Here is a 20,323-nt window from a genome sequence, read left to right on the forward strand (position 1 = left end):
TTGTTTCTCACAGAATATTTAAGTAACTTTAACTACATGTATTCAGGGGTAAAAAACAAAATTGGGGTGGGGGACTGTTATTTTTGTTTAAAATTCAGTTGCACATGCCGTATGGCATAGAACCACATGGGCACAGTGTACATTTCATTTCTGTATAATGTTTCATGCTTTATATTGGTTTATTCAGTCATTGCCAATTATTTTGCCCACTTAGTTATTCTTCTGTGGGAGATATGATTGCGGTTTCCATGGTTACACATTGTTTATGTTCCTCTAGCATCCATCAAGTATTGTTTAGAGAGGAGTCCTGCTCTGTCATCATGAATTGATATTTGTTTTAGACTCGTCACAATTATAAATGAAAACAAATCTCTTGGTTTTGGTTTTGGATTACCAATTGCCAGCTAAATAGCAAACCAGGAAATGAATTCAGAAATGAGTAGTACAAATTCAGTACACCCAGCTGAACAAGTTTGCAGTGTGCTGTAATACAGTACATCACATTTACTACCCCGCTGAGTTTCCTCATTTGCAATTAGCCACACACAAAATTTTTTCAATTCAAATGTACACCCAAAAGCCAAATGGCTTTGGCAAATTGTGGCGACTGTTCTCTTTGAGTTCTGCATTTCATAAACATTTCTTCAGTATAGATATGAAAGATGATTTGGTAAAGCTCATTTTTAGCATATTTGTTGATTGATTGAATTAACCAATTTTGGTTGAAATGATTATGCTCTATATTTTGTTGTACAGATTATTGTAAAAACTGTTTTACATTCACCATTCGTTTTTTTTTTTACAATGATTTAGCCTAATTCCGACACACCTCGTTCTTGTAAATGGTCTTTAATGTATTTTTTTGTAGAAGTGAATAAACTAGAATATGACTCAACAGGGCCCTTCTTCGCTTGGTAGTGTTTGTTGTTATTGGGGAATCTTGCCTGCCCCTTGCTATTGGCCTTGTGTTAACGAGAAAACTAGCTCTGAATTTCCTACCCACATGATTTAATTTACACTTCTTGCTGGCCTGCTTCTAGTCTTCGGTAAACCTATGTAAACCATGCCACAAATCTCTCCTAACCAGGCGTAATGGGGCTCGCCTTGCACGGGCCAATGGAACTTCTCGCTGAGCAACCAAGCGCCAGCGTCGCCTAAATCAAATATCCTGGTCGATTATGGTGGCAAAGGCCTGTCCCAAAATAGTCACTTGTTTGTCTTGTTTCAGGGCCCTCGCTTGTTGGTCGTTTCACAGGTTTATGCCTTGCGCTCTGAGATCTGAAAGCTTTGCTCTGGAAACCATGAGAAATCTCTGTCCCTGAAAATCAATGAATTAAAACCAACTATATTTGAAGTTTAATACATATTAAGTAAACATTTAGGATTGTTATGTATTCTGTTATGCATTCATATCACAATCAATGCATTTTATCACAACTCACAAGGTCATGAATAATTGCCTCGGCTACCCTGTATTTTGACTGTTTGACTGAAATAGTTAATAACCCCTGAGCAACAAGATTATGCCTTCATAACTCTTGATTTCAAATCAATGATTTAATAGTAAAGCTTTAATTTTCGTATACAGTATATATTTTTTTTAAGTTTCTTTGGTACACCCATAATCTTACTAAGTGATTTAAAATATTGGTGTACATGTACATGTACAGCTAGAAAGCCTAAAATGGTATTGACAATAATAACCTCCCTAGTATATTACGTTATGATAATGCAGGCTTATGTAGTATGGTGTGAATGTGTGTGTTGATATAATGTTGTACGGTTTTATTTTAATCATATGTATGTTGCCGTAAAGATATTTTTTGTTGTACATGTATGTGTGTTTATTCAGCAGTATTCTTTGAAATTTTGTGGTAAAAAACAGCAGTATTGTCTTACATTTATGGATTATATTTTCATACATTTCTTTTTTATATTTTGCAGGTCAGCAGATGAACGTTATGAATTGGGATCAAATTATGACTATGGGAGATCATACGACAGACATTACAGTCGGGACTCACGTGATGGTTACAGGGACGAAAATAGCATGTCGCCATCGGCCTACCGTGAGGGTAGGTCACGCGAAAGGACGTCTTACAATCGCAATTACTACTCACAACATTCCCGTGGAAATAGTGGTGACACACCGTACACACAGGACCAACCGGAATCATATTTCAAGGATAATTTCACAAGTTCTCGGAGCGACGGTGATGGTTACTCGGACTCCGGCTCGCGGAAGTCGCGCCCAAAAGCGCCCCAGAGGACAGGCTCTGGCACGAACCGTAGCCACTCGCCGCGGTCTGTGCGGTCGCGGAGTTTCAGTCGATCGCGCAGCCGCTCACGCAGCCGGAGCCGGAGCACGGACTCGCGGAGTAGTGTGTCGGGGAGCGACAATTGGTCGCGGAGGTCTCAGTGTAGTAAGGACCCAGAGAGTGATCGGGAAAGTCGAAACACAGAAAACACTCAAAGCTCAGGTAGCTCACTCAAGTACTCAGGATTGTGTGTCAGAAACTTACCTTCAAGGTCGAGCGGTATGTATCCTAATCATTCACAAACAGTGTAGAATGTACATTTCGCTTTGTATACTTCACAATATCCATGTATATTTCACATTGTATAGTCTTGTATATTTCTATTAAATCTCAGGTGAAGTGTACTTCTATACATGTACATTTCCTGCAGCCTGTTGCATACAACTTTTTACTTGAGAAAACTCCGGTAAAAACTGAAAACTAAGGTTAGTCTGATTTCTGCCATTGACTTTAACACAGGGCAAAAACTGAGGTTAAAAATACCTGAGTTTTCTCAGGTAAAAAGTTTTATGCAACAGGCCCTATATGTACCCTTTATATACGGTTAAATGCTCTTTATTGATATTTGTTTGTAAATTCTTTCTTTATTGTAGAATTCACTGTAAAATTTAATTGAAATTCCCTTGTTTGAAATTCTCTTTGCCTTTCTTAAATTTGTTAATATTATTGCAGTGTTTGTTGGAAAGAGGAAGTACAGTATATATATTTACTCTTTCTCATACTTGTACTTATATTAAGAACATGTATTGTCATGTGCCGTATATTTCATTACGAAATACCATAGCCTGATATTCCTCTGTATTTTTCTCACCACAATCTAAAGCTTTTATTTCAGACTTGAACAATGTTAAAGAGAAAGAAAAAAAGAGAAGATAATGTGTGAGGGAGAAAAAAGGGACAGTCCCTAAATTGCACAATGTTGTAGTCGTCGATTTCAAATATGTGGTTTATTTGTTTATGAAATGGATGACTTGGTTTTATGAAAATGAAACTTTATAGGTGGAGCTTTATTGATCAATGTTGTGTAAAGCTACACTGTGTTTTTGAGTAGTAATATATACAGCCTCTTTTTACATTTTACTTTGTTTGCAATTTGCAAAGAAGATTTTACTTGAAAAAATGATATTGGTTGAGTAATCTTCAGTTTCAAGATGAAGTTATCAAATGATGAACATCCATTGATTACATTAAAGTGTTCAGCTTAAAAAATGGCAATGATATGAACTTGTTTTAAAAGAACTGCGTATAGATTGAAGTGTTGAAGTGGTGGTTAATACTGTAAATTAATGTTTGATGTATCTGGGGAGCGCTTCATGAAAGGACTTGTCGGACGTTTTATCCGACAAGTCCCATTTTATCTGACAGTTACCATAGTAACAGTACCTCTCAGCCAATCAACATCAGAGAAAGATGTCAGATCTGACAACTTGTCGGATAAAAATGTTGATGAAACACTCTCCAGTTTTCCAAGTTGAACTTTTCCAGTCATTTCTGTTGATATTCAGTCCCAATTCACAAATCAATATAACAGGATGAACTCCCAAGTTTAAATAATGAGTGCAATTCATGTACTATTAAACACAGCTTTAAATGAATCAAAGAAATTGATGGTGGTTTCGCATCAAATTTATTAGTGGATCAATTATCTAATTACATTTTTTTATTTAATGTACTAGCATTGTTTTGGCTAAGAAAGGGGATTTTCTAAATTGTTCTATCAAGAAGGCTTATGATTTTGCGATTTTGCATAGTCAGGATGGACATGTTAGAGTAGATGAACAATAAGATTCAAAATTCACTTTGTAGTGTGTTGGGTCTTGGTATGTTTGGGTTTGAAGCAAGTCTTAAAAAGCTCTTTGCACATCTCCCCATCAAGACCGCAATGGTATTAAATGGATTTGGGAATTGGTGCAAGAGAATTGAGACCGTGGATAAGGAGAGAAGAATGCCTGACATACATTTTGTTGAGAACCTCCCTCCCTTGTACCTCTTTCACATAATGGGTTTAATGGCAGGGATGCATTAGAATGCTTCCTACACGTACTTCAGGAAAGAACGAGGGAAGTGAAAAATGTGTGATCTTTTTAAAAAGAGAGATGACACCTCCCGATCGACTAAAACTCCCCTTACGCTACCTTGTCCATTTTCTACAAGCCTACTTTTTTCACATCTATTTCTACCCTCCCATTTTAGCCTGTATTGCTTCAATCTTTCTTTCTTTCTTTTTTTGTCTTTTCTTTATTCTTTCTTATTTTTATTAAGACTCTTTCCTAGTTTCTTTTTTAATTTTCATCTGACGTTCTATACTTTATTCTACATGTATCTGACTTTCGTTCCTTTTTTTCATTCCCTCCTTTCGTCTTTCCTTTTTTTCTTCCTTGTACCTCTATCCACCCTTCCTTCCATCCATCCATCCATCTATTCCCCAATCCCAACCCCTCTCTATTCCTTTCTTTCTATCTTTCATTCTTCACACTCCCTCATTTTTCACACTCTCTCATTTTTCGTGAAAGAAGGCGATAATTGAATTGGCTATCTGACATGAGATAGGGTGAAGGTTGATTCTAATGGATTGGGGAGTAAAAAGCATAAAACCTTAATCTTTCAACCACCAAAGTGGTGAGTGCCAATATTAAAGTGCTGTCCAAAAGACACCGACCAGTATGCGCATGCACCCTTGTTCAATTACTGCGATACCATAATGTAAAAGAGTTCTGTTGAATCAATCTGAGTTATTGCATCGCCTCTTCATGTGTTTTTGTCAGCTCAGCCTTTAACATTAATGATAAAAAGTGCAGCATTATATGTTTGTCATGTTGAAATAGAAATATGGGGAAAATATTGAAATTATACATGTAGGCCTAGATAATGAAATTCGCGAATAGTACATGTAAGTGGAACTTATGTACTTTACATGGTATTTGGTCAGACAGCTTATGGATAAAAGATTTTAACCGAGTAATAATGATCAAGTCTGATTTTATATACACAGATCTTTGTTTTCAGTCATACCCAAATATATTCAAATAAAAACAACTGCCGATGAGACCTGGTAGGCCTATATTAAAGTTAATTCATCAAAACTGAAAGAAGGCTCATATTATAAATAAGGGTAATTATGACTTGCTGCATAATGCCTACATGTATGTATAAACCACTCCAGTATTTAACATTTAATCAAAAGTACATGAAGGTCGAAATGCAAATTTACCCTTTTTAGGGTGTGGTTGGATAGTCAACATTAGGTAGGCCTACGAATATGTCCTCACATTAATAGTAAACTGGTAAATCTCTAACCATTCCAGGTAGAAATCAAATATTACTCCTACTCTCTTTTAAAACCTTGACACAAAAAAGGGTCTTTTCTTTGGCCATCAAATGCTGTAAATTACATGTAGCCAAGAAAAGCACATTTCTGGCAAGAAGCCAATATTGATATTTTGTCATTTTTTCAGCATTTTCATTACAATGTACATGTATGTGTAATCAATAAACCTACAGAATTTTCTATGGACATACATGTAGGGCCTACACCAGCACTGCACACTGCACGAAAAATGTGTACGCTGTACAAATACATGTACATGTAGTGTAGAAGTTGATATGGCAATATACCAAATTTGCAGTAGACATATGTGTTCTTGTAATATGTTATCGGGGGACCTCGAGTGTTTGTTGGAGAGGAAAGAGTGGCTGTCCCAGCGCTTCCTTCCGCTATCCGTCCGTCCGTCCGCTTTCGGTCTAAATCCTGCTTGCTTTGCTTGTTATTTGAGTAGGGCGCATGTTGGGGTGATTAAGAACGAAACATCTGGCCTTGATATCAGCGGGGGAAATTCATCGCTTTTTAAAGGAAAAATATCGAGTTTCAGTTTGAAACACAATGTGATGTAGAGAAAAAGTTGTAAATGTTCAGTATTCATGCCTCACAGATTCACTGTGATTCTTCATGCACTGCAAGTGCAATGATTTCAACAGCTAATATGCATATCTGGCATTTGCATTAAATAAATAGCATTTCAAAGGGGAAAAATTGTCTAGTAGTTGGACTGACCTTCATGCAATGTTATGTGTACCATGTATTTGGTATCAAATATGGATATAATGCAATTTCTTGATTTTGTTTTCAGGATAAGTACATTTTCACAAATTTTCATTTTGCATTTTTGTTCACTTTGTGCAGTATGTATAAAGGAAGGGGAAATATTTGTCGTGTAGTCGTATAATTCATACAAATAGAAAGTAAATGAAATTTGAATGAACTTAGAAATATAATACGGAGGGTTACAGAGGTGGTATACAATAATTGATTCACAGACACAAGCAATAACTTTCCCGGTATCACATCTCAATTCGCCCAACATTCTTTAAAGACTGCTACAAATTTTTTTTTTTTTTGTAGCAGATTTTTAACTAGGACTGTCAGAACATACATTTGGCTCTTCTTTTGAATGAAAATCAAATTTGTAAAAGCAAAAGTGTTTCCCTGTGACACCAGAAATGTTGTTACTTGAATTAAAATAAAACTCCAGTATCTGAGTATGAATCATACACTTTATCTTGAAGGGAAATTCTTTCTCCTACCAAAATTGGTAAGCCTATATATCCTTTCAAAACCTATCAGACACACATTGTATAAAACCATATCCTATACAGTTATGTGTCATACAGTTTATTACTTTTGCTACAGTACATTAGGCTCTCTTCTGGGATTGCGCTCTCTGTCTTTCATTCTCTGTCAAGTTTGTTTTCTTTCTTTTTAAAAGACTCTCTTTCTCTCTCTCCATCTGTGCCAGACTGCTATGCCCATCTACTGTTTATAGTAATATTATGAATTATCAATAGATGCCACTTACGAATGCTTCAGAGTGCATGGATATATTCTCCTTTTTCATGTTTATACACGACTTCTCTTTCTCTGTGGTGTATATCATCACGTTGTTATGGAGTCGTTTGCATGTGAAATCAGGAAATGATATGTGAGTGCGGTATTGTGCACTCCACAAATGACATTCAAAAGGGGAATAGTTACGTGGTCTTTCATATGACTACTACATGTAGTATAATGGGTATGTATTTGTACATGTATACAATACATAGGCCGATGTTGTCTGTCTGCATTTGGAGTGATTGGAACTTTGGACGTTTGAACAAGCACAGTGTGTGTAGGAGTGGAGTACGTATATGATACTGTACAATATGATTGGGTGGCATTGAATATCATTTGCATTTTCCTGACTTCTTCAACATGTATAGGTAATGTTCTGAATTAATTATCAACTTTATATGTAGGCCTATTGTTACATGTAAGCCTACATTTTTGTACTACGTGTACATGTATTGTACTTAGATACATGTATTACAATGTATAATTTCACTCATTGATGTGTGCAGATCAGTTATAATTGTGTTTGGTGGTCAACACTGGTACTGGTATATATTTTCTTTTCAAAATTTTCTTTACTTTTATTTTTTATTATTTTTTCAGGTCTATTTTGATTGATTGATTGATTCGTTCGTTCGTTCGTTCATTCATTCATTCATTCATTCATTTATTCATTTATTCATTTTGTTTAAATCTATTAAGTTTTTTAAAATTCATTTCAAGGTCCTACATTCATTTCTTTCTTTCTTCTTTCTTTCTTTCTTTCATTTTGTTTAAATCTATTGATTTTTTTATATTCATTTCAAGGTCCTACATGTATTTAGAATAGAAAAAAAATATATATATATTTGTGTTTTTCGTCACCATTAAGTCCAGTAGAGTAGCACTGAATATGTATGAAAGTATTAGTGGAGGCCTTCTACTGTATGTACTGTACATGGAATTTGTTTTTGAATATCGAGCTCTAAAATTGATATGAAAAGTGTGTACTTAATCAACAATTATCCTACTCACATGTTTTAACCATATTAACATTAATTTGATACAGTATTGCGCAATGTTATATTGTACATGTATTTTGTTGTTATAACATGTATGTGGCAGTCCTGCTAGCCTGCGGTCGGGTGAGCTTACATAACTGTATGTGTGTTATTGCCAGATTCTGTTTCATCAAGCCAATGGAACATTTATTCTAATTTGAAAAACTAAAAAAAAAGGATGGATAGGCCTATAGGCCTACTGGAGTAATACTCTTATCTGTTCCTGTATGATCATACCAGACTGGAATTTATAGTAAAAAAATTGTAAATGATTACTTGTTGCTCTGCGAATGAGCCATTGACCTGCTTTGTGAAAAATATTTATAGATCACTTCTCAGCAACAGACCTTATTCTTGCTTGGACCAACTCGTCTCGTCAGGAATTTGGATGAAAACCATGTTACTCGGCTTCATCTGTTTCATCAAGGAATATTTTCTAGCTCCCGTTTGCCGAACCATTGGAATTACTATCTGGATTTTAATGGAATTATTTTCCCGTTCATCGTGATATTCATTCAACATGAGAGAGGATCCTGATTGAAAGGGCGTCAAGGATGAATTAATTTGAAAGTTATGTGTGGTATACAGCACTATGTGGTAGTATGTGCCATGACATTTTGTGTTTTAATTATATTGTGACGAACTATCAGGCGATGGAACATTGGAAGGTTTGAAAATGTGATTGTAGTTTGCTTTGAAGGCACTACACAATGTGCTTTTATCTTTGAAAGCTCTTTCAGACACGAATATCTAGCATGTTGGTGGATGACGGATATTGAAGTAGCTTCAAATGGATTACATTTGAAATTTTCATGTTTGATTTTTTATTCAAAGCTGCAGTAGTGAAGTTCACTTTAATACACAAAATTTTGTAAAAACATATTTTGTACATGATTGACATGACTGGTAATAGAAAATCATCAAATATTGTTTGAAGCATAGTTTTATTTTTCACATATCTGAAAATCTCTTTTTTATTATTTCTTGAGACTGACCAGGTTTGATTTTATCTCTGTATAGATTCAAGCATCAAGGATGGTTTGTTTCACGAGTTCAAGAAGTACGGCCAGGTGACAGCAGTCACCGTCCAGGGGGCGGGGGACGATAGAGTCGGCATCGTCTTCTTCAAGAGGTAAACCTTTTTTTAACTTCTAACACCACTTTACAATGCCTTCAAAATACAGATACAGAACATGTTAAGAAACAGACCTAATTCCTATGAGCAAGCAGAAATTTAAACAGCAAAATTGAAGCACGAACAGGAAGGTGGGGGGGGGGTGGGTGGTTATAAGGTAAATTTATGGTGTCATTTGAACATAGTTCTTAAAAGGGCATTTTAATTGATGTAGCTTCCAAATATACCACACCTGATTATTTCAAAATCATGTTGCCTTTCTGTTAGAGGCTGATGGGGGGGGGGGGGGGGGGTGGGTGGTTATAAGGTAAATTTATGGTTCCATTTGAACATAGTTCTTAAAAGGTCATTTTAATTGATGTAACTTCCAACCTTAGAGGCTGATTAAAGATCTGATACAACAAGAGCAACATTTAGACATGGAGCTCCTACTGGTTAAGAGTTTACATGTGGGTAGTAGGGAATTAATCCAGTGTATATTTCTTGTATGCTTACTGCTTGTAAGTCATCATGCTGGTGATAATGAACAAACAAATATTAATTTTTTGTAGGTTTTCATATTTTGAACTAATGAACGGTGTAGGTTGCCTTTTCCCCTTATCTTGTGCTTTACAATATCTTGGAGGAGTTCTTCCTTTGAATAACTAGATGGTTTTTACGAGTCCCGTTTCTTTCTCCACGAAGCCGTACATCATACTTGGTTTCAATATGCATGCAGATAGTAGACCACTACCATTTTGGATACTATATAGTACACAGCAACGATAAAACTCTTTATTATTTTACGTCCATTGGTGTTGGTATTGATCTGCCCTGTATGATTTTAATTTGGTAAGGTGTCTTTGATATACTCGGAAAGCATATATTGTGGGGGTTCAAGCGCTTTGAATGGTGATCATTTTCACTACATTTCTCTTTAGTGAACAGCAAGGTTGCATAGTCCCTAATGTTGACAGAACTATTAAGACAAAATGCGTAACAGTATGCTGTGTTATAAGGCATGAATTTTGTTTTGGAACTCATAGATATATGACATTTCTTCTTTCTTTATCTTGAAAAAACGCGTGGTTCTACTAGATATCAATGTTTCGGTATTAAATGTACAGTGTATATTGTGACTGTCGACAGAAGTACGTTTTTCCCCTTGGAAACAGAAAGGCAAATTACGGAAAGAGAGATTTTGTATCGTCCGTGGTAAGAAAAGATACATGGTGTGCAATCAAGCCTCAGATATGCTACAGTTACAATGTAGGTCCCTTTATCACAAGAAATAACAATTGCAGGTGTAGAAAGAGGATCTCATTGGCTGAAAGCAGTAAATCGTACAAGTACCTCTGAAAATTTTTATTTGCCATCGGAATGTTGCGAATTTGGCGATGGGCATGGCGAGATGCTTCTATTTCTGCTCCGACTTAATCTTTTAAAATTTCATAATATTTCCTTAATATCTCTTAATTTCTCTCATTTCTTTTAATTTCTTTTAATCTTTGTTTTATTTAGGACGGAGGATATGGAGAAGGCGATGTCGGCGTCGAAAGGGAAGCTCTTCTTTGGCTGTGAAATGAAACTGTCGCCGTGGGAAGGAGCAGGTAAAAAATCACTATCACACTCATTGTGCTAAATTGGCAATGTTTTGTTGCTATGTTGTATAAAATCTATGGTAATATCAAGTATTAACAATGCAAATAAAAAAGAATCAACGTGAATATGTCATCGGTCGGCAAGTAAAAGTGCAATATGGCAGATGTCTTCAAAAATATATACAATTATTTCCTTTACATTTTCTGAAGAGTATTTTGAAATAAAATTGGTATCGTTTTTGCAATCGTTTGTTTCATATTGCCCTTTCACTTGCCGAACAGTGATGTGTTGCAAGCCATTTTGTTGTCGCAAAGTCCAATATAGCCATTGCATGGTATCAATGTGTGTTAAACAACAATAACAACAGCAATAGATCATTACTGAAAAAGTCCTTTTTAATGCATAAATTGCCAGGGTGAATGCTTGGTTGCCATGTCTTCCACGCACATTTCTTCATATGATGTGACTGTGTTTGTGAATTACTTGAGAAACTCCCCCAAAACTACACAAAACAAAACAAACTTGTTATCAATCTGATAGAAGCGTGTCACATCCCTTACTGACGTAATCTGACTTCATGATGAAGTACATGTCCAGTGCATTGCGATGAACTATTGAAAAAAAGACCATGTTTTTGAAAACATTTTAATTACATTTAGGACTTGAAGAGAACAACAAAAACAAGTTATTTGTGAATTTTGAAACATGATTCTCCCGAATCACAAATATGTCAACTACATGCATGCAATAAAATCAACCATTTTCATTAAGAAATGTTTCACTGCCCAAGTTATGGCAAGCTTTATTTTACATAAACATGTTTCAAAACATTGTGTTGAATTTTCCCTCAGTATATGAAGTCAAAGTCAAACTATACTGTAAGTTGACTCAAAACTCTTCCATTGGAATGGCTAATACAATTGGGGTGACTCAAATCTGTATTCTAGATGTAGATAAAAATATATTTTTTACCTATGACTAGACTCTGTAGTAAACTATACATTTAGTGCCTATTGGCCTACAATACAGTGTTTTTGTTGTCGTAATCTGCACTCCAAAGCAGAATACAGTACTATGTGTATTGAATAGGTACATCATTTATACTGCTTGAGTATCTATTCAAAAGTATCTTTGTAGGCCTATATTACAGATTTTCATTGACCTACCGCTGGAAAATCCATGCGAAAAAGAGAAAATATTTAGATATACACTGCCTTTATAATGATTAAGGACGTTCCACAGTTAAAGTGAAATCCATGTCATTTTCACCAAACTTTGCACATAGATACTTTAGAACCTTAATATTCGAAATATGCAAAAATTAACATAGGTCCATGTGCTTGATTTTTTGCTATACAGCTTCAAAGTTCACCCAAATTGATGTTCTTAAGAATTGCGCATTCAAAAGAATTTGGCATTTTTAGACCGCCCAAGATTACTACAATGAGTTTAAACCTCTATTACTCAGTCAAAATACATGAAAAAGTCATCAAATTTCGCAAGAGAGTTAATAATTGTATCGTTAGAATGGAGAATCTATTTATAGTGCTATTTGTTTGCAATTTTAAGTTTAACAGCACTATCAGTTCTTTAAAAAGGCGTAAACAATAACAAAACCCCAATCTAAAAAATGTAAAATTTCAGTAACAAACTACAAACGTACAATAGATGCTGCACTTTATTCAAAATCCATGTCATTTTCACCAAAATTTGCAGAGTTGTAGAGGAAAGTATACCTAAGAGGTACAAACATTAAAAAATAGGGGTTCATGTGCTTGTTTTTAAACTATCTGCATTTTTATTAGAGCAAATGTGCTTTTTAAAACACCAAAAATGCGCCGAATGCTTTGTATCTATGTGAAGAAAAAATCAAAACCACTCGACCATTTATTCAAAATCGGGGTAATATTCGTGATTCTTGGCAGCAGTGCAGAGTAAAGTATTTTGAAATTGTAGAATTATTTTTTTGAATGGTCCATGGAATAATTCCATTTTTTAGCTTCATGAAATAACGCATCGGATCTGCAGTTAAAGTGCAGAAGATGAGAAAAATCAGCTCTAATCAATCACCTGTTCATCCATTGTGACGTCAGCGCGCAGAGTGTAAACTATGCGCAGATCATAATGCGCACAAACATAACTGTGGAACGTCCTTAAGGGTCATATTTTTGCTGGCTCTTCTTTCCCTCATACATTGTACATTGCATATTGTTATAATTTCTAGAAATCTTAATCTTAGGAAAGGGTGTGATTTAATACTATGATTTCAGCTTCAATTAAAATCAATCCAATATCAGTCTTTGTAATACTAGTATATGTATATAGGCCTATACATTACTTCTGACTTCTGAGCTTATAAGTTACTCAATATACTTTAACAAGGAATAGGCCTATATTTTTGTAGGTCGGAGTGCATGTTACAGTTGCAACTTGTTCAAAAAAAAAATATGTAGGCCGATTGCATTATTAATCTATAAATGCCAATATGATACTGTTAAAAGTTGTTGTCATGGTTGCACTCTTCTCTTTTTGCTCTCACATTCATTATCAGACAAAGAGTTTCAAAGGGACAGATAAGAACTTGATTTATGAGACTGAATTTATAATGCATAATGAAAAATGTATGGAATATGCACTGTAATGATACTGTACTTCGGCAGTATGCATACATGTACATGTATTCCATATAATGTACGTGCCATACCGCTATGTGTAGAGTGTGTGTGTGTGTATGATGTGTACACTACACTCTCTATTGCTCAGAACTGAGTAATGTGCCTATCTGATACACACAACACACTTGTGATGTATGTTATATGCATGCACACGCACTGGAATAGGGTTGGCCTGGCAGACAGCACATAAAGTGTTTTCTTGAGGAAGAAATAAGAAACAAAAGCAAAGACGAAAGGAAAGAAAAGAAATAATACCAGACTTTGATTTCTTCCAAGCTTTTTTCAAGTTTTTCTTGAAAATAATATTGGTGTATCGACCCCCTATAGTATAGTAGGCCTACTTCCTATCCTAGTACTACATGTAGACCTACTAGTTTGCATTGATAAATCATGTTTTCTCCTTGAACCATACATGTTGGTATATGAAAATATAGGCCTTCATTATAGGGCCTACAGATAAATATATATTTTTTTTTTTTCCTTTTGATACTTTTTACTCGTAGTATTCCTTTTAATTCTTTTTACTCGTAGTATTCATAATGGACTCCCCCTCCCCCATTTGTGTGAGGAGAAATAATTTATCCTGTTTATTACAAAGACTACAGTGGCAAAGCAGTGAATGCAATATGGACTTGCACAGTTGCAGAGACAAAAATGACATCTTTGATGTATTGAAGCGTATGGGGGTACATAAGAGATTGATTAAAAGGGAGGCTTTCTGTAATGACATTAGCACATATATGCACTCTATGTGAACCTGGAACTCTCATTCTAACAAAGAACAGGGTACTACTGTCTCTCATGTTGGGTTCTTCGCTCATCTCTCGGCTCCATACCAACCTTCACATTCCTCATCCTCCCAAAGCCCAACTCCTATTCCATATGCTTCACCGTTAACCATGCAGAACGCCAGCCTAGCACCCCCACCCACACACAAAAAATTAATCAATTCACCATTTGGGGCAGCACGCAGATGCCAGAAGCATCGTCGTCGTCATCGCTTTCGCCCTGCAGAAGTTTGTTGCCAACCGACAGGGGGTCTTTGCATCTTGCATGGGAGCGTAGGAGGCATTGCACGAATAGCGGGGACACGCTGGGGAATCGGGCATGCGTTTTATGCTAATTATGTACGGTAAATCATTGGCTGCTGTCGCCAAGAGTCCCTCGCTGGTGATAAATCGTAGGCAACCATGCAGCAAGGCCATCGTGCTGTTGCTATGGAAACACTCTGGGAATCTTTCTCCTCACCTCTCCTCTTCTCTCTCTCTCTTCTATCTCCTGCTGTCATGCCATCTCCTCTCTTTCATTAGTTTTCAATCTCTCAATGACGCGAGCATATACAATGAGCTAGATATTGGCATTACCTGCTGGCCAATTTCACCTCGCATATATCCATGTTTTTAGTTTTATAATGTTCCCTTTCTTTTTTTCTCTGCGTGATGATGAATTGAATTCAGGTGATTGAAAAAACCTGGCAGGCTGGCTGCCTGGGCCGGTTGGTCATGGGTGAGATTTGAGAATGTTCTATGGTACCTTAGAATTTGTCATATTCGTTTTTTGCAATGTACTTTGTACTTTTGTATGACCAACTTGTCATTTTGCAATTCTTTCTTTCTTTTTTTCTTCTCTTTTTTCTCCGTTTTTCCTTCATTTCCTTCTTTTATTCATCCATCCATTCATTTCAATCATTTTCTCTTTCCATCTTTTATTCTTTCATTTCATTCATCTGCTCATTTTATTTATTCATCCATCCATCCATTCACTCATTTATTATATCTTTCCATCTTTCATTCATTCATTCAATCCCTCCATCTTTCATTTATTCTTGCATTCATTTATTCATTTGTTCGTCCGTTCGTTCCGTGCATCCTTCCATCCATCCAACGATCATCCATCCATTCATTCAGTCTCTCCCTCTCTCCTCTTTTGCATAGCTGACCTCTTTTATGAATCATCATTCCATTTCTTGCTCTTTGATTTCTCAATTCAAGGATTACTACTGCCTTCATTCATTCAAATTTTATTTTGAGCAAGGGGCTCCAATCTCCCACTGCGCTGCCAGCGTGATGCATTTTTCTTTTCCACATTTTGTATCCCCTGTCCATTGCAGCGGTAGTCACTCAACCAAGCGCACTGCTTTCCTGGTTCTGATCTATATATTTTTATTATTCATGCATCAGGAGAAAACTTCCAAGGACATTTATTTGTGGTTTGTTTGCCTACTTCCCTGAAGGTTTCAGCTTGGGTATTTGTTTATGTATCATTGTTTCAATTTTCAAAACAGGACTTGAAGGGTAGGGCGTAGGCCAACATGTAAATCAAATTTGTGCATCGAGCTAAAAATGATATCATGAATGTGGATTCATACGCGCACACTGACTAGTAATTCACTGTTTTATCTCAGTAGTGGATTATGAACATGGAAAACATGTACATGTAACAGAGGCCTGCATCCTATTAGAATTTATTTTGATATAATTAGCAAATGCATTGGCCCCTGTTCGTCTGTCCATCCACAACCACTCCCACAAACACTAACACCTCCAACATCATCATAGCCACGAAGTAGTTGCACATGCATTCAGATACAGATTTATTTCCAACAGAACACAATAATACAAATTATTTTCATACATATCAGAATTGTTTGTTTAATATTCCTATTGTTTATTGTTATTGTTATACCGTTTTTTTTTTACCTGACTGCTAAGAAAGCACGAATGCCTGTGAGCAAGCAACCAGGGGACCAACGGCTTAAGGTCCTATCCGAGGGACCTGGAAATGAGGATAAATGCCTTACCAAAGGGCACTAGCGCACCACTTGGGAATCGAACCCGGGTCACCGGAATCCGAAACCCCCGCTCTATCGACTGAGCTATCGTGCCTTGTTTATACTTTGTGCAACGGGCCCTGTTACCAATTTGTAAACTGTAAGGCGACATCCAGACTACATCCCGTATTATGTGATAAGCACAATACGATGTTAGATTTGTTATAGACAACCCATCTCTAGGCCTGCTAGATATTTTGCAGCGTCATGACAGCCACCGCACTACTTTAGATATCAGGTTCATACGAAACCATAACAGTAGTCACTTGCGTCAATAAATTTATGTATGGATTAGAGCATATGGATCAATTGGTATTTTATCGTGCTTTATCCAGTGCAATATAAATCCCCCCCCCAAAAAAAAAAAGATATGTGCAACTGCAACAACAATGGCATATGTATTAGATGATATAAGTGTTGTAGCAGAATATCTTATTTGAAAGAATATTACTATACTCATTCCTTACTATTATAGAAAATTAAGTTCTGTTTGTCCGTACAAGTATTACCATTTTTCATTAAAGGTTGATTGGACGCACTACATTTTTTTCCCACTTTCATTAATGTCACTATGTTCTTTCTGTTTTGAGATCGAAGATTTAATCAATTCATTAGAGGGTCCCCCCCCCCTTCCAAATTAAAACTCAATTTTGTTTTTTTTTGTAAATTTAATTGTTTCCTGTGTCATGTAAAACTACAATTCATCCTGAATCTAGTTGAGGGCAACAATGTTTTCAGATAATTTTTATTATGATATAGGACTCATACTACATATATGTTGGAAGAAGTACAAGAATTGATCAGTGTGTTTCTCTCTCACTTTTACACAGCGGACATAAGTGTGGATGACAGCGAAGTCAAGTACTTTGAGAAGGAACTCGACGAATTTCATCCCCGGGCCACGAGGACGTTGTTCGTCGGGAATCTGGATCGTACCATAGACAAGGACGAGCTTCATGATGCTTTTTGCAAATTTGGGGACATTGTGGTATGTCTTTTTTAAGATTGCAATTTTAATTAGTAATAGTAGTAGCAGAAGTAGAAGCAGTATGTAGGAGTAGTAGTAGTAGTAGCAGTAGTACTTAGTAGTAGTGGCAGTAGTAGAAGCATAAGTTAAACAAGTATTTTTATTTAGCAATTTTCATATATTTTATTTTACAATCCCTTTCCTCTGAAAAAAAGGAAAATTATTGAAAATGGTACCATATATTGTTGAAGTATCATGAATTTTTTTAAGGAGAGAGAAGATTTGATTATTATTGATTATATAGATGGTGAAATATTATGGATACATGTGTAGAATATGGATCAAGAAATAGACGAGCACCCCTTTACCTGTAGACTATAGATCAAGAAAAGCATTTTATGTTTTTTTACCGCTCTCTACCCATGTCTTGAATGGATCTTGCAAGTGCTTTATCCTGGTGTATGTAATTTTTTTTCCATCCAAACAGCATATAGAAATCAAGAAACCACAGAGCGCTCAGCCCTTTGCGTTTCTCCAGTTTTCAAACATTGACAGCGTTGTCAAAGCTAGGAAGAAGCTGGACGGCGAATATGTTGGAAAGAACAAAGTCAAGGTAAATATTACAGAATTGAAATTGTTGCGTAGATGAGGTGCTATGGCCGTGTGGATAAGTCTCTTGACTTTGAACCACAATGTCTGTGGTTCATCCAATCACAGCATTTGCATTCTCTGGCAAGCCGTTTATCTGCATTTGCCACTCTCTACCCAGGTGTAGTTAATGGGTTCCCAGGAAGAATTTCCTTGATGGACTGAGCAACAGATGAGGGTAGCAGGGCTAAGCGGAGTAATAGTTGGAGACATTGTATTAAGCGCTTTAAAAAAGTTGCACATTATTGTTATTTTTATTGAAGTAAAAAGTGTAAATGCCCCTATGATAACAATCACAAAGAATGAATAATTATCCATTGAGATTTGGCTTCTGTATTTGTAAGCTGATGCATACACAAACAAGTGTCAGATTATTATATCTTACTTGTCCTCTCATTTATTCATATTGTATTTAGCCATGTTCACTACTAGGACTTTTTCTTTAAACCCTTTTTTTTTCTTCAATATAGTTTGGTAAATTTTTTTTCTTCTGTTTTCACTAAATTTTAGACCTACTATTCAACTATTTAATTTCAAATGGAAGAAAAGAAAAGTTTATTTAAACGTAATATTTAAGATGAATTCAATCTATTTTCTGATATCCATCTCCACCTTTTTGAAAAAATCAATTTACAAGTGTTGACCTTTTGAATTTAAATTGTTATTGTTTATAACAAGACCCCAACTCAATGTCCCGAGACATCATTATAGAATCAGTTTTAAAATGGGCATATATGGTTCTAATCAAGCCTTGTTTTCATCCTTTTCAGCTTGGCTTCGGTAAGAGCATGGCGACCAACTGCGTGTGGCTAGACAGTCTAGCGCCCTCTACCAACGAGACCACGCTAGGACGCTTCTTCAACCTCCGCTACGGCCAGGTCTCGCGGGTGGTCGTGGACAAGCGGGCCGGGATGGCGCTGGTTTTCTTCTACAACATTGAGCATGCTCAGAAGGCTGTCCAGGAGATGAAGAATGGGAAGATTTCAAATCGGAGGCCAAAGGTCAGTGAATCCTTGAGCAAGCTAAGACAGAAGGGCCAATCAGGATTGGTGTTACATGCACATTTTGTTCAAAGCTCTGACCATGAACCAATCAGAATTGCTTTTGATATGAATCACAAATTTTTGTGTTACAGGGGGCCCCTGTTTCATAGAACTTGTTAAAATGACACAATTGCAATCACAGCTTAAAGCTTCTGAAATCATTTCATTTGATTGGTTGTAACTTGTTATAAAACATGTAAATTTATGTCTTTATGTTTATGAAACGGGCCCCTGGTTGTGACTTTGAAATGTAAAAGAAACTGTCTGAATGCGATTGGATAAGGGGTCCGTTGCCGAAATAGTTGTGTTTAAATGTAAGTCAAAAAAATCAATCGCAAGTCCCAAATGTGTGCTGTTGATTGGTTAAAAATCAAGTTGCGATTGATTGCAACTCTAAGAGTTGCAATCAATTGCAACTCTAAAAATCAACAGCACGCATTTTTTTTTTTTTTTAATGTTATAAGTTATTGAAATCACCAAAATGATTTTGAATTTCATGCAAATTCTCAGAGATAGTAGCACTCCACACAGAAATGAATGTATTGGATTAGTAAAGGTTGCTCCTATTTAAGAAAATAAAAATTGTAACATTAATATGAGGCCAGGGTATTTCAAGAGCAATCATTAGCAGCAGACTTTTTTTTCTATGATATATGTAATATATATTAAAGAATTCGAAACTGCATTTTCATTCCCCCTTCACCTTTTTCCCCACACTTGGAATATCAATTGAAGTTTCCACCTCATTGTTATATCTCTGTTCCCATCCACACCCTCAGGTGGACTTTGCGAGTAGGGAATGTCAGAACCACTTCTATGACCGGATGGAGCGTACGGGCCAAGCCGTCTACTACCAGAGGAGCAGGTCTCCCTCACCGTCAGGTGGAGCAGACAGGACCCCGACTGCCTTCCGCGATGGCCAAGTGTCCGGGCCAGCGTCTGGTACCGGTTCCGGCACTGGGGCCACCACTCCTAGGTTAGTTTTTGAAATGTTGTGTTCTGTATATTTCATTTCCATATTTTATAATGCTTTTCTTTGAAAGGTCAGTCCATTAATTTGTATCTGATATTAGTTTGATTGTGTTTGAATGGAAATGAAATTGATTTGAAATAGTTGTTAAACAATAAGTTTGTTATTTAATCACTCTTAATTAAGGGGTCTGTTTCATCAAATTTACAAAGCGTTTGACAATCAAATCTGTTG

At 36.2% G+C, this 20,323-nt stretch overlaps 1 protein-coding gene across 2 annotated transcripts in view; it reads left to right on the plus strand.

Moving 5' to 3' along the window:
• The first annotated feature begins 1,894 nt into the window (after nucleotides 1-1,894).
• Nucleotides 1,895-20,323, plus strand: part of LOC129276546 (msx2-interacting protein-like) — a 35,286-nt gene continuing 16,857 nt past the window's right edge. For both annotated transcript variants that reach the window (XM_064109271.1, XM_054912923.2), the window contains exons 1-7: nucleotides 1,895-2,537; nucleotides 9,261-9,372; nucleotides 10,876-10,964; nucleotides 17,292-17,449; nucleotides 17,916-18,041; nucleotides 18,847-19,077; nucleotides 19,899-20,095. In XM_064109271.1, coding sequence (XP_063965341.1) covers nucleotides 1,904-2,537; nucleotides 9,261-9,372; nucleotides 10,876-10,964; nucleotides 17,292-17,449; nucleotides 17,916-18,041; nucleotides 18,847-19,077; nucleotides 19,899-20,095 — 1,547 coding nt within the window. In that variant the 5' untranslated portion in view covers nucleotides 1,895-1,903. The remainder of the gene's footprint in view (nucleotides 2,538-9,260; nucleotides 9,373-10,875; nucleotides 10,965-17,291; nucleotides 17,450-17,915; nucleotides 18,042-18,846; nucleotides 19,078-19,898; nucleotides 20,096-20,323) is intronic.

This window comes from Lytechinus pictus, chromosome 14 (assembly GCF_037042905.1).
Source record: "Lytechinus pictus isolate F3 Inbred chromosome 14, Lp3.0, whole genome shotgun sequence".
NCBI lineage: Eukaryota > Metazoa > Echinodermata > Echinoidea > Temnopleuroida > Toxopneustidae > Lytechinus > Lytechinus pictus.